We start from the raw sequence: 15,109 nt of genomic DNA on the forward strand, positions 1-15,109 counted from the left end.
GCGCGTTTCTCCCGGCTAGCGCGCAGCGACCAATCAGCAGCAGCGACCGCTCCTCCTCCTCCTCCCGGCTTTCTCTCTCCTCAGCGCGCGTCTGTCAATCAACGAGCGTGCCGTGGCCGTCGGGCGTCTCTAGCGCTCTAAGCAGGAGCCGCGTCGCGCTGCTCATTAGCATATCGAGAAGGAGGGGGCGTGGGGCACAAGGTGCCGCGCGCTGAGTCGCGTAGGCGCAAAGCGTCTCTCGCGCACGTACGCGCGGATGGACCCTCAGGAGCCCGCCCTGCCCACATCGCTCCGCTTCCGCCCTCCCTCCCTCGGACTACCCAGAATCCCTTGCGAAGTGGCAACGTAGCCGGCTATGGCGGAAGCTGCGCCTGCGCTGTGAGAACAGAAGGGAATTTTATATATTTATATATATATTTCCATTGAGGGAGAGAAGCCGAAGCCGGGTGAGAGGCTCGACTGACTGGTAGCGACTGCGTTGCACCCGCCGCGCCACTGAACCCGCCAGGTACAACCCGTGGGCCGAAGAAATAGTTATAATTATTGCTATCATCGTCATTATTATTATTATTATTTAGAAGAAGAAGAAGAGGAGGGGAGAGAGGCGTCCCCCCCATCGCTACCTCAGGCCACATCCTCATCTTCGAGGGTGAGTGTTGGCATCTCCCCTCCATAATAAGAATAATAAATTTTAAAAACCCTCTGGCCCTGAGTTCGAATTCTAGGTTACCTCAGGAACTCTGGTGTTGGTGGGGTTCTGGAGGGAATCGCTTCCGACCCCCCCCCCAGGAGTGTGGGGGTGGGTGAAGGTGGTTAGCTTTTCATAGGATCGTAGGGACCACGAAGGGCCATCTAGTTCGACCTCCTACAATGCAGGAATCTCCCCCCCCCCACACACACAATGTGGGGCTCGAAACCTCTACCCTGAGGTGAAAAGTCTCATGCTCTGCAGATTGAGGATATAGGGGGCTCTGCTTTCATCATTATCATCATTGCCATCATTTATTTATTATGATTTATTGCATTGATGCCTCACCTTTTCCTCCAAGGAGCTCAAGGTGGCTTACATGGTTCTCTTCTCATTTAGCCCCAACAGCAATAATAACAACAACAACAGCTGTGTGAGGTAGGTTGAGAGGCTTCGACTGGTCCCCAAGGAAGCCTTGTGGCCTTCAAACCCTGGTCTCCCAGGTCTTACTTGGACATATTAACTGCTGGGCCACTCTGGCTTTCAGAGTATCTGAAGTATCTGGTATCTGAAGAAGTGTGCATGCACAGGAAAGCTCATACCAATGACAAACTTAGTTGGTCTCTAAGGTGCTACTGGAAGGATTTTTTTTAAATTTTGTTTTGGCTTTCATCATTTGCATAGTTTCCTTTATTTATTTATTTATTTAGTATACCTCTCTTCCTCTGAAGATCTCGGGGTAGTTCACAGCATAAAAACACAAGATAAAAACACAAAATGTATAATAAAGACAAGAAGATGAGCAAATCAAACCAATACCCCCCCCCCCAAATCCCACAAACACGTTTAAAAGGATATGGGATGTTGATCAGCCAAAAGGCCTGGTTCATCATCATTGTTTAGCTTCAAAGAAGCTAAAGAGGATGGGATCCTTTTATGGATGGTAACCAGTTAAAAACCAGGAAGTGGAGAGTAGAAATGTACACTGTAGGCAGTTCCCACAATGGAGGGGTGGTGGTGGTGGTGTATAAATATATATTCTGCTTAATGCCAAAAATGGCTTTAAGGCAGTTGGCTAAATTGGACTTTTCTAAGCAGGGTATAAGATGCGGGTTTCCACAAGGATTAGTTTGGGAAAATGAACTGGAGTTTGAGGTGGAAAAGTTTGCTGCTGGTGCCAAATTGCTCGGGGCGGTATGTATAAAAAGGGGTTTGGGAGCGCTCCAAAAAGAGCTTTCCATACTGGGTGAATGGGCAGAAAGATGTTCAAGATCTGCACTGCTTGCTCATTTGCTGCAGGGCCAGGCTCAGGGTGTTACTATTAGTATATAAAGCCCTTAACAATTTGGGACCAGTTTACTTGCAAGGTTGCCTTACCCTACACACGCCCAGTCAACCACTTCAATTGGCAGAATCAGCACATTTCACAGCTACAGGTGCCATATAATGTCCATTCCGTTTTTGTAAGAACTCGGTCATTTAGTTTGGAAGCGCCTACAGTACTTTGAAACCTCCTTCCTATTGAGATCAAGCAGGCATCTGCACTACTCTTTCCAGTATCTGCTAAAACATTCCTGTTTAAACAAGACTACCCAGATGCTTAGATAGTTGAGGTCATTTCAATCTGTCTTAGTATTTTAACTTCTGCATGTTTTAAGGTAGTGTTGTAATTTTTCCTTGATTTTACTGTTTTAGCTTTTGTAAGCCGCTTTGAGGGTTGCTGTTGTTTTACAATCAAGCAGTGTATAAATTTTAAGAAGTAAATGAAATAAAAGCTAGGGGGGGGACCCCTGACCATTAAGTCCAGTCGTGACCGACTCTGGGGTTGCGCGCTCATCTTGCGTTATTGGCCGAGGGAGCCGGCGTATAGCTTCCAGGTCATGTGGCCAGCATGACAAAGCCGCTTCTGGCAAACCAGAGCAGCACATGGAAACGCCGTTTACCTTCCCGCTGTAGCGGTTCCTATTTATCTACTTGCATTTTGACATGCTTTCGAACTGCTAGGTTGGCAGGAGCTGGGACCAAGCAACGGGAGCTCACCCCGTCACAGGGATTCGAACCGCCGACCTTCTGATCAGCAAGCCCTAGGCTCAGTGGTTTAACCACAGCGCCACCTGGGTCCCTTGAAATAAAAGCTATGGAGGTGTAAAGTGATGCACATCAGGACAAAAAATTCTAACTTAACACTGGTGGGATAGGTGATGGAGGTGACTGACTGAGAAGTCAGGATCCTGAGGTCATGGTGGAAAGAATGAAAGGGTGTGGCAGATGTAGAAAGGGTGTAAAAAGGGATCAATAATTGGAGGAGGGATGAAATACAAGGCTACCAGTATTATCTTTAAGCAGAAATTTGGTGCGATCACTCTGGTTGCAGAACTGCTAAAAAGATATTGCAGTCCTAGAGAAGGTGCGGAAATGGATATTCAGAATGCTCCAAAGACTGCTCCCCTATAAGGAAAGCTTGCAATGTTTGGAGAGTGGTGGTGGTGTTAGGAGAGGAAAGCAGGGCAGGGAAGACATCCATGGTGTGGAGAAAGTGGATAGAGAGGTTTTTCTCCCTCTTGTACAGCACTAAAACCCAGGATCATTCAGTGAAGATGAATGGTGGGAGATTCAGGACAGGCCGAAAGAAGTGTTATTTCACACATTTAATAGTTAACCTATGGACTTTGCTCCCACAAGATGCAATGATGACCAAAGAAGGGGATTAGACAAGTTCATGGAGGATAAGGCTGTCAATATCTACTAGTCCTGATGGCTGCATGCTATCTCCAGAATTAGACGCAGGATGCTTCAGTACTACTTGCTGCCCTCTGTCCTGCATGTGAACTCCCCACAGGCATCTGGTTTGGCATACTGGGAAATAGGATGCTAGACTACATGGGCCCATTGGTCTGATTAAGCAGTGATACTATGTTCAGGGGTCTTGAGAAGGGCGGCAGAGTTTGTCTCACCTGCACTGGCTGGTTCCCTTAGAGCAGATGCTCATAATGTCTTAAGATTATTTAGTAATCCTTTTTCCATCCCATCTTTCTTCCAAAAAACTCAGGGTATTGCATATGATTTCCCCACCTTTTTGTTTGAATTCTTACAACAGCCCTGTAAGTTAGGTTGTGCTGAAGATTGTGTCTGGCTCAAAGTTACCCATGACTAACCTCTAGGCAACTTTGATAACAGTGAGGTATTTTCTCTCTTCTTCCTTATTCATCTCTCACTTCTGAACTGGGGATGCCATCTTATGTGTATCTACTTGAAAATAAGTCCCACTGGGCACAAAGTCCCATTGTGTAAAAATGCATGAGGATGGGCTGCAACATTTGTGTTCCAGTTTTATTTTTATTTATTAAATCTCACTTAGAAATATATGAACAGAAGCAGTTCTGTCTTCTCACACTTGCTGCTCCTTTTGGAAACTCATATTGACTTATGTTGGGACTCTCATGTAGACATTTTTGGGTAAGTTCTGCACTCTTGATTAATTCTGTTTAAGTGCGTTCAGGCTATTCAGTGGATTCTTCTTCACTGTCTAGGTGTATCCATGGATTTTATCTGCTAAAAATCAACAAAAACTCCTAAGAACAGTGTTGTCCTTCCCTGCCCCCAGGTTCCATGTGTACATGTTAGAATATGACCAATGGCCATTCTAGGTGCTGAAATGGAACTCTAGGTTTCCTGCACATTCCCCTATCTGAATGAGAGCTGGAAGCTTGGAAAGAGAAGGAGTGAGCCATTTGTAACTCTTCCCATTTCTTCGAAACGTCTGAAGTAAGGCATTAGGGCAGCACCCCAAAACTGGTGCTTCATGTATGATAAAGGTAAAGGGACCCCTGACCATTAGGTCCAGTTGTGACCGACTCTGGGGTTGTGGCGCTCATCTCGTGTTATTGGCCGAGGGAGCTGGCGTACAGCTTCCAGGTCACGTGGCCAGCATGACTAAGCCGCTTCTGGCGAACCAGAGCAGCACACGGAAACACCGTTTACCTTCCCACTGTAGCAGTGCCTATTTATCTACTTGCACTTTGACGTGCTTTCGAACTGCTAGGTTGGCAGGAGTCATGTACGATATGATTGTGTTAATAAGTCAGTTTGCTACTCAGTTTCCCATGTTCCTTTGCATTGTTGTTCAATGACTGTTCTGTTCGGAGAAGTTAGATTAGCTAGTTGAACCTTAAGTAGCTTGTCTATGCAAGTAGTAGTGCTGTTTAAGACACTAGTCTTTGACTAGTCATTGCCTTTTGATTTCAAAAAGCATTGGATTCTTTGAAGATCTGGTTGCTTAAAAATAAGAGTTGGTGACAATCAACCTTCTCATAAGTGGCTCCAGAAGGGGAGATAAAGTGTCAGAAATATGTGGGCTGGTCCAGACACTTATTTTGTGAAGCTTCCTTTCTGGAACAGATCTAGACTCAGTTATCATCATTAGCATGAGGGCAAATAATAAGGCATGCTAGGAAGGGCCATGGCCTCAAATTGGTATATAGGTCAGTCTAGTTTCTCTTTGAAAGAGATGCATAGCCTAGCAAATCCTTTTATACACCAGGCAGACAGTACAGCATCTTAAAATGTCTTCCAGTATCTTCCTTTTTTGTTTTAAAATTGACCTTCTATTTGTATTCTTACATTTCTTTTATGTGGCACTGTGGGTTAAATCACAGAGCCTAGGGCTTGCAGATCAGAAGGTCGGCGGTTCAAATCCCCACAACGGGATGAGCTCCCATTGCTCGGTCCCAGCTCCTGCCAACCTAGCAGTTCAAAAGCACGTCAGAGTGCAAGTAGATAAATAGGTACCGCTCCAGCAGGAAGGTAAACAGCGTTTCCGTGCGCTGATCTGGTTTGCCAGAAGCGGCTTTGTGATGCTGGCCACATGACCTGGAAGCTGTACACCGGCTCCCTCGGCCAATAACGTGAGATGAGTGCTGCAACCCCAGAGTCGGTCACGACTGGACCTAATGGTCAGGGGTCCCTTTACCTTTACTATTGCCTTGAGGGCTCACTTTCACGTGCTTGTTTGTGGCTTTACAAGTTACTTGTAAGAAGACAAAATCTACTGCATCTTAACTTGTAAGAAATAGAGTGTTATCCTAGTATCCTTTAGATGCTACGCTCTTGCTACATGTAATTAATAGGAGTAGAACGTCTTAAGCATGCTATGCAAACATTGTTAATGCTGCAGACAATATTGCTACGGTAACCTGCACTGTCTACATTTTGTGTAGAGCCATTTTCACATTCTAAAGATGCTCTTGGATGAAGTCGCTTATTCCTGTCTGCCTAATCCTCTCATGAAGAGGGAAGTATAATTGAAAGCATGTCCTGTGATCCACAACAGCTGTCAGTACATGCTCTTAGAAAGGGATAGCTCAGTTGGTAGAGCACGAGACTCTTAATTACATGGTTGTGGGTTTGAGCCCCACATTGGGCAAAAGTTTGCTGCATTTGCAGGGGCTGGGAATAGATGACCCTCGTGGTCGTTTCCAACTCTACAATGCTATGATTCTATGATCTAACAAGTACAGGTATGAACTGAGAAATATGGGACCTAATTGAATACACAGAACTGTGATCTCCAAACTGGGTACCAGGGCACATGAGTGCCATCATGTTGATGAATTGCCCATATCATGACTTCTGGAATGGGGGAGACCATATGTAGCATGACCCTCCAATATGTGGACAGTGATACGATCCTCAGGGAAGGAGTTAATGGGATTCTCTGACGCAGCCTGCTCTGAACTCATACGTGGAGGGTCGGTATCCCAGTAACAGAACACACACATTGCATGCAAAAGGGTTTAGTCCCTGGCATCTCCAGGTAGAACTGGGAAAGACTCCTCCTGTCTCAAGCTGTGGAGAACCACTGCCACTCAATGTAGACACTTCTGACCTAGATAGGCCAATGATCTTGCTCTCTATAAGGCCACTTCTTATGTTCCTAATTTCTTGAAACACCACAATTGTCCAGAAAGCATATCCCCATCACTTGGGTAAAAGGGATGGCAGAGGCAAATCTTAACTGTCATCCTGTAGTTTTAAGAAGGATGCCTGCCCATTCTTCTGGAAGCTGATAGGATAAATAGGTTTCTGGGACAGCAGCTGGTGGTGGGGAACATAGTTGGCATTATAACAATATTTTTACCCACTCTACCTCCCAAAGAATTTTTTTTTTTTGCCTTTGTTTAGTACTCTTCTTTTAACCCTGCCACCAAGGAGAGACATTCCATTCCTCTTCTCTTTTTGTGCTTCACTGTCCTTGACACCCACTGAGAGCAGCCTAGCAACCCACCCACGAAGCTCCTGCAAACCACCATTTGGAAATAACCATTCTAATGTGTAGTAAATGAAGATATCCAGAATCTAACCAGAGCCTGCCAGATGTGGATACACTCGTATTTAATTCACATTAATGCAAAGCATTCTTTAATCGTTCTGTTAATTTAATATGTTAGTTAATGTAGTGTGAAATGTGCTTAACCTTCCAGGAAGTTTTTATTTTATATATATGTCCCATTTTTTATGACAACATTTCTGTTGATGCCCAGGGAATGCAAGAAGATGTGTAGCAGTGAAGTCAATAGGATAAGTCAGAAAAAAATACCTTATAATTAGAATTTGATTCAAAGCTCCCTAGTTTAATTCAAGAGATGGATAGGTTCTTCCAACTATTTTTAATGCATTTTATCCCACCTTTGAGAGAATGCCCCCCACTCCCAAAAATATAAATCACTAAGAGAGCTATGTGTCTTCTTAGGCTAGCAGACGTTTTGAGAGAAGCACTAATTTATTTACGTTTGTTTATAAAAAGATCCATATTCAACTGTCTTAATACAATAAAACACAAATCACCATTAAAAGCAGTTTTAAAAAATCATTAAAGTTATTCTTGTCTTCAAGCTGTTAAATCAGTCTTGACAGCAAACTAACTGCCGCTTTTGTATTATGTCCTCCCCAATATTGCACTGCCAACTCTTGGCTCTGGTCTTATCCAATGTTGGCATGTTGACCTCTCAACAGGTCTCAACTTTGCAGCCCTCAACAGACATAATGCAACACCCCCAATTTATTTGCTATCATTTTTCTTATGCTGATTCTCCATGAAGTCTACTCCTCTCCGAATTCTGTTATCCTAAACCTGTGGCTCTCCAGCCACAGCCAGGATGGCAAGTGATAAGGGAATAGTTATAGTCTTAACAGTTACCCAATAGAAAAGAGTTATGTGCCCACAAATAATCCCTTGTTTCTGATTTTTTATTTTGACTACTTTCGTTGGATGGAACTGCTCCTACTTGTTACCCAGTCAGCTTGCTATTCTTTGTCCCATTCATATTCGTTAATCGCTCTCTCATTCTGTATTGTGCAATATAACATCTGTTTAATAGTGGAGTTGCTACTTTCTCACATTTTAAAATAAACCTATGATGTTCCTTGCATAGGCAAAATTGGATATTGTGATCCATGAAGTTTCTGCCGATGTGCTGTGTATTGTTCGTGAAGTGTGCTGAGTGTAGGAAAAAACCATACACACATCTTAAGTTCCTTTGAAAAAGAGAGAACTTTAGTTTTAAAATCAGGGTGGCAAATGCAATGGGTTAAAAAGAAGATGAATAAATTCTTGATTTAATGAAAGAAAAAGAGATGGTGGTGGTTCTATCTATTGAGCTCTCTCTCCCCCCCCCCCGGTGTGTGTATTTAAAAAACAACCTTATTAAGCAGGTTGGGAGAATCTGAATTTTTGCAAGTAATAGTTGCAGTGCAAGCCAATAATGGTGTCTTATAGCTGTCTTTATTCCCTGATGTCACTATTCATTATGGGGATTTTTAAAAATTAAAAAAAATACATTGATTGGCATAGGGTAGCTAGGAGCGTGCATCAAAGACTAAATTTTGTTTGGATTCCACTTCAGAAAGGAGACCAATTCAACTAAAGCCTGCTTCAAGCATAACCCACGGTGCCTTTCCTTGAAGTGCCTTGGCTTGATTTCTCTCCCCCATTGGTTTACATAAGGAAATGACCAAATGGGTGCAGTGGTAATACCTCCGGTTACAAACTTAATTCGTTCAGGAGGTCCGTTCTTAACCCGAAACCGTTCTTAACCTGAGGCGCACTTCCCGGGACAGAGTTCACTACCAGGAGCACCTACTTCTGGGTTAGCGGAGCTCTTTACCCGAAGCGTTTGTAAGGAAGACAGTACGTAACTCGAGGTTCCAGTGTATAACTTATATATCTTGACTACATGGAATGAAATTTGCAGGCATAGATGCTCCTTCTGAGGGAGCGAAACGTCAGATTCCAGATTCCTCTGGTTGGAAGCGATAACTGTCTGAACACTGCACCCCTCCTTTCTCTTCTCCCTGCCTGACACTTTACTTTTATGGGGAGATTGGAGAAAGCCAATACAGTTTTCATTCTGAGACGGTGCAACTCTCTTTGCATCCTCTCAATCGCCAAGGCAAAACAGAGTTCCTTTTGCTCAGGAACAGCCCACTTTATTTCAGAGCAGGAAAAAGCAAGTTTCTAATCATTTTTAAATCCCATAATTAATTTTTTAATTTGGTCTCTTGTGAACTAATGCAAGAAATTAAGTATTGGTTGGATTAGTTCCTGGTTGAAACCTCTCCTATGCCTTAATCTCACTGGGTAGTTTAGGCAAGCTGTTCTTACTCAGCCTTAGCCCTTTCTCTGCATTCTTAATATGGGCTATAATAATATTGACTTTCCATCTAGGGATGCTGTAAATATTGCAACAATGTAATGAAAAGCTTTGAACCTCCAGCACTGTATTCCATATATTCATAACTTCTAGGGTCTGTGTTTACTACAGACAGCGTTTACAGTTTATGCACAGTAGGTAGGGAGCTAATCTGCAGAAAAATAGGAACCAGATCTCTTGTCGCATATGCACATTCCTCTTCCAGGGAATATCCATGCTGGCAAAAAAATAGAATGAAGACAAAAGCTCTCATTCGGGATCTCTTAAAAGAACACAAGTGATGTGTTAGTTGCTTCTCTGTGTCGGTTGCTATAGGTTTGATTCCTTGAACCCCTCCTCCTTCAGTTAGGGATCCTCAAATTACAGGGACAGGGAGATGGGAAGCAAAAAGAGTAAGGTTTCATTCATTGTCCTGCCCCTTGCAAGACCCCAGTTCTACAAGCCCTGATTATTGACCCCGGCAATTTGAGCTGACATGGTGCCTTCAGATACTGTTGGGGCTGCCTCTGCGTTATGGCGTGGCATTTTCTGTGACAGTCAATTAAAGGGAATATCTACTCCAAATCTTGCACAAAAGGCAAGCAAGCCTGCAAAGAAACAACCTTTCCTCACTCAGTAATAATATGCTCCTTCAATTTGCACAACTTTCCTCATGAATCACGCTGGGAAACCGGCTGACAGGACATTTGTTCCTGGCTTTGCTGGTTATTTTGCTGCAACGCTATATGTCACTGTGGTTTTTCAAGGAAAAGGTAGCAGTAGCTAGAGCAGCGCATAAAACTTGACAGTAGAAATAATATAAATGGGAAGGTTTTATTATAGAAAGGCGCTGCCGGATGCTTAAAACTGTATTGACTTTCCTTGGCTGAGAACATACCTCACTTCAGAATAGTGTTTATTATGTAAAAGATTAATTCTTTTGAAAATGTGAAGCATGGTGTAAAACTGATTCATTGTACCAGTAACTTCTATGACTTTGGAGAATTTAATTGGAGTTGTTTTCTCCAGTTGTTGTTTTTTCTGGTCCCAGTTCAGCAAGAATCCCAGTGCAGGAGATGGAACACTATTAACACCACAGAGACTCAGTGCAAACATTATACTGGTGTCCCCTTAAACCATGGCTTGCAAATGGCCACCCAAGCTTTGGAAATCTGCACTTAGTACTGCTTATGATTCATTGTAGTCTGGCATTGCAGGTACATAATGGATATTTTCACCATGGTTCCCCCGTAACCATTTTTTGGCACACCTATTTCAAATTGGCTTCAAGGGTACCTGGTTAACATGATCATTTGTTTAGAACATACATCGGAAACCTCCGGCCCGTGGCCGGAAAACATTGCCGACGCCTGGTTTAGAAGCTGAGTATCATAGTTAATGCTAATACACACACACACACACACACACACACACACACACACACACACCGAGCAACCTCCCTGCTACAAACCATGGATCGAAGGGGCATCTCTGCAACATCTATCTCTACTGGGTTGCAATGAAATTTTATATCTGGATCTCTTAATTTATTTTCCTCTCTGTTGCAGGGCCATGGCAAGTCCAAGAACAAGGAAGGTCCTTAAAGAAGTGCGAGTGCAGGATGAGAACAATGTAAGCAGTTTCGTGTATCCTCTTAGCAGCTTATGGTTCAACAGCAGTGAGTCATCTCCAGCTCATGTTAGACACTTGCCTTTTGTGTGCTGCTCATATTAGCGTACAGATTTGCCTTAATGAACTCTCTTTCTGGACCGTTTGTCATAAAATGCTGTGTCGTCCTGATCAAACCATATAATATCTGCATGTGCAAAATAAATATTGCAAGAATACCTGCATGTAGTGTCTTTTTGAATAGCTGGGCCATATTGCAGCAGAACTTCATGCTCGCACAGTGACTTTTGTACGTTGGAGCAAGTTTATCAAAATAAAAGAAGCAAATCATATTGGTGGGGTTCAGCTGTGCTTGTTTGCAAGATTGTCCTTGAAAACCTTGTGCAACAGATTTTATTTCTTTATAAAATATGATATCCTGTATTTCGGTTAGAGAAGTCATAATACAGTTTGAAACTTAGGCTGCATTCCTATTCCCATCTACTTCTTAAGTAAGTCCTGTTGAAATTAGTGGGATCAATTTACAGTCATACCTTGGATTCTGAACACCTTGGTACTCAGATGTTTTGGCTCCCAAACGCTGCAAACCCGGAAGTGAGTGTTCCGGTTTGTGAACGTCGTTTGGAACCTGAACATCTGACGGGGCTTCTACAGCTTCCGATTGGTTGCAGGAGCTTCCCGCAGCCGAGCAGAAGCCGCGCTTTGGTTTCCAAACATTATGGAAGTCGAACGGACTGCTGGAATGGATTCTGTTTGACTTCCAAAGTATGACTGTGCATCAGTGAGACTTGCTTCTGAGGAAACATGCACAGAATTGCACTGTAAAAAACTGCAACTGGCTAAAAGAATGAGATCAGCAGCATTTAATGCTAGCTGATGATTCTGATTTATGGTAATATATTTACCGTGTATATGGTTGTAAAGCACTTTGATTTTTTTAAAATAAAATTGTGGTATACAAGCATTTTTTAAAATAAATAGTTCCACCAATGGCAAAGTATCGCAGAAAAGCCCCTTTTAAGTCAGTTGGGTAGCAATAGGTGTGGGTACCTAGAGAGGTGTATCTGAATTTCGGTAATTGGACAAGCTGGTCTGGCAGCAGGCAGTCTTTTCTGTGCTCTTATGGAATGTTTCCATGTAGATATATTCTTGCAGGACAGATTCCAAAAGCCACTGTTACATCTTAATTGGTGTGAGTAGTACTGAAGCACTTTAATACGAATAATTTGATTCAGCGTATTAGACTGAATGGCAGCCTGCAGCTTCTACTCCAAATAAGTTAGCAGACAGAGCAGGCTGTAAAGCTCTAATTATATATGTTGAGTACTGTTTTATTTATTTGCTTTAGCTACTTGATACCGTTCACTTCTATGCAAAGATCTCCAGAGCAGCTTTCTTAAAAATAAGAAATACATTTAAAACAAAATACAAATGCAATAGGAGCAGCAAAGCCAACTGAAAGGCTGGCAAGATGAAAATAACCTTTCTACCGGGTGACAAAAGAATCATAAGCTTGGTGCTGTGTGAACCTTTATGGGGAGAGAATTCCAGAGCTGAGATTCCACCACAGAGCAGCTCTTATCTCCTGTCACCACCTGCTTGAACTCGTGGAACCTGGAAAAGGGCTTCCAGGGAAGATTTTAATACATAGGCAGACTTACGGTATGTGGGAAATACAGATGTAAGAGAAATGCAGGCGTTCATACGCTTGGTACCTTAATATACCACTATGAAGATAGCAAGGTTTGCTTTGTTTTGATATAATTTCTGAGCTATGTCTGACTCTGGTCTGTTTCACTCACCTGGAGTAACTAGTGAAAACAGAAATAACTTCCACCCCCATTTTTTTATTGCAGGTTTGTTTCGAATGTGGTGCATTTAACCCTCAGTGGGTGAGTGTGACCTATGGAATTTGGATCTGCCTGGAATGCTCAGGAAAGCATAGAGGCTTGGGTGTTCATCTCAGGTCAGTCATCAATGGTGATAACAAATACGTTTTCGTTGGCGATGAAACAAGTAAATGAAAATGTATATATTGGAACACATGGGCTGCATTCACATCCCACACTGAACCACGGCTAGATTGCCATGCCCAAGCAGGAAGGAGCTGCAGCAAGCCTTGAGCTAATAATAATAATAATAATAATAATAATAATAATAATAATAAATTTTATTTATATCCCTCTCTCCCCAGCCAAAGCTTGGCTCAGAGCGGCTAACATCATACCAGTAAGACAATGCATAAAAGCATGGAATCAATAAATTAAGATACACCCCACAATTAATTTAAGCAAATTAAAATTAAAACTGGACAAGTGGCAATCTTCAGGTTAAAATTGAAGGCGGTTACCAACTGTTTCCACTGATGTTATAAGCACCTGTGAGCAGGCTGGGAACCTCCTTCGTGCTGAATGAGTCAGACTGAACCCTGACCAAAGGCCTGGCGGAATAGTTTTGTCTTGCAGGCCCTGCGGAAAGATGTCAAATCCCGCAGGGCCCTAGTCTCTTGTGAGAGAGCATTCCACCAGGCCGTGGCCCCTGCTCTGGTTGAGGCCAGTCTGATCTCTCTGGGGCCCGGAATCTTTAGGAGGTTGTTATTTGCAGACCGTAAGGTCGTCCACAGGGCATACCAAGAGAGGCGGTCCCGTAGGTATGAGGGTCTTAGGCCGTATAGGGCTTTAAAGGTTAAAACCAGCACCTTAAACCTGATCCTGTACTCCACCAGGAGCCAGTGCAGCTGGTATAGCACTGGGTGAATGTGATCCCGCGGCGAGGACTCTGTAAGGAGTCTCGCCACGGCATTCTGCACCCGCTGGAGTTTCTGGATCAGTTTCAAGGGCAGCCCCACGTAGAGTGAGTTACAATAATCAAGCCTGGAGGTAACCGTCGCATGGATCACGATGGCGAGGTCGGGGCGAGTGAGGTAAGGGACCAACTCCTTAGCTTGGAGATGAAAAAATGCCACCTTTGGTATTGCTGTAACCTGCGCCTCCATAGAAAGGGAAGCATCGAAGATTATACCCAAACTCCTGGTGGAAGGCGCTGGCACTAATTGCGCCCCTGCAAGGGATGGGAGTTGGCCCATCATGTGCTTTCGCTTCTCTTGCACAGCTAGGAGAAGGACTTTGAGAGTGTTTGATCCCTGGATCTTGGCCTGTTGTGTTGTCTGGAGCAGGGATTGTGGTTTATCCCTAAGTTTGGTATCCTCAACGCAAGTCACCTTCAAATAGGGTTATGAAACTGGCCTCCTTAAACTCTAGGCGTAGGGATACACTATGATCCTTGCTTCAGGTGACACAGCAGTCCAGCATTACTATGTCTGGATCCAGCTTGGTGTCTGATTTTTATTTTGGGTTTGTTTAGTTTTTTTACATTTCAGATCAATATCAGATTATTTATATGTGTATGTGTGTATGCTCCAGCTTTAACTTGAACGGAGGTGTCTCCTAGTAGCGACATACACACAATTCACTTAGGAGTCTAAGATTGATCCCTTCCCCCCCTGGTGATATAGAAGTTATTCGGGAAAGCTTTTGTTGCTGGTGCACAAAGATATTAACAATGGGATGTGGCGATTGCTTTTCTGGTTCTCAGTTTTGTGCGCTCTGTCACAATGGACAAATGGAAGGACATTGAACTGGAGAAAATGAAGGCTGGTGGTAACCGTAAATTCCGGGAGTTTTTAGAGACTCAAGAGGACTACGATCCTTGCTGGTCGCTGCAAGAGAAGTACAACAGTAAAGCAGCCGCGCTCTTCAGAGATAAGGTAAATGTAATTAAACAATAATTTTAGCATTCTTGGAACATTCAACGTTCATGCCAGTCTGATGCTTCTGGGAAGCTTATAGACAGTATAGGGAGGCAACAGCCCTTTCCTGCTGGTTCTGTCTCTTGCGTCTGGTATCCAGTCTCTGAACAGTGCAGTTCTATTTATCTCTGTGGCTAATGTCTATTGATAGACATCTTCTCCATGAATTATCCTAGTCCTTTTTAAAAGGTCTTCTAAATAGATGGCTATTGCCATCTCTTGTAGTGAATCCAGCAAGTTAATTACACTTTGGATGTGAATAGCTGGTTTCTTGGGCCTTGAGTGGCCCTGCATACC

The 15,109-nt window shown here is 43.4% G+C and overlaps 1 protein-coding gene across 5 annotated transcripts in view; it reads left to right on the top strand.

The window, feature by feature from the left end:
- Window positions 1-339: 339 nt before the first annotated feature.
- The window catches only part of ARFGAP1 (ARF GTPase activating protein 1), a 34,845-nt gene continuing 20,075 nt past the window's right edge, over window positions 340-15,109 (top strand). For 3 of the 5 annotated variants that reach the window (XM_060277344.2, XM_060277346.2, XM_088674728.1), the window contains exons 1-4: window positions 340-508; window positions 10,944-11,007; window positions 12,861-12,970; window positions 14,599-14,770. In XM_060277344.2, the coding sequence (XP_060133327.1) occupies window positions 10,948-11,007; window positions 12,861-12,970; window positions 14,599-14,770 (342 nt within the window). In that variant the 5' untranslated portion in view covers window positions 340-508; window positions 10,944-10,947. Of the gene's footprint in view, window positions 650-10,943; window positions 11,008-12,860; window positions 12,971-14,598; window positions 14,771-15,109 lie in introns of all 5 variants that reach the window. The other 2 variants (XM_060277345.2, XM_088674727.1) reach the window with 1 other exon arrangement.

This window comes from Zootoca vivipara, chromosome 7, assembly GCF_965207765.1.
Source record: "Zootoca vivipara chromosome 7, rZooViv2.hap1.1, whole genome shotgun sequence".
Classification (NCBI taxonomy): domain Eukaryota; kingdom Metazoa; phylum Chordata; class Lepidosauria; order Squamata; family Lacertidae; genus Zootoca; species Zootoca vivipara.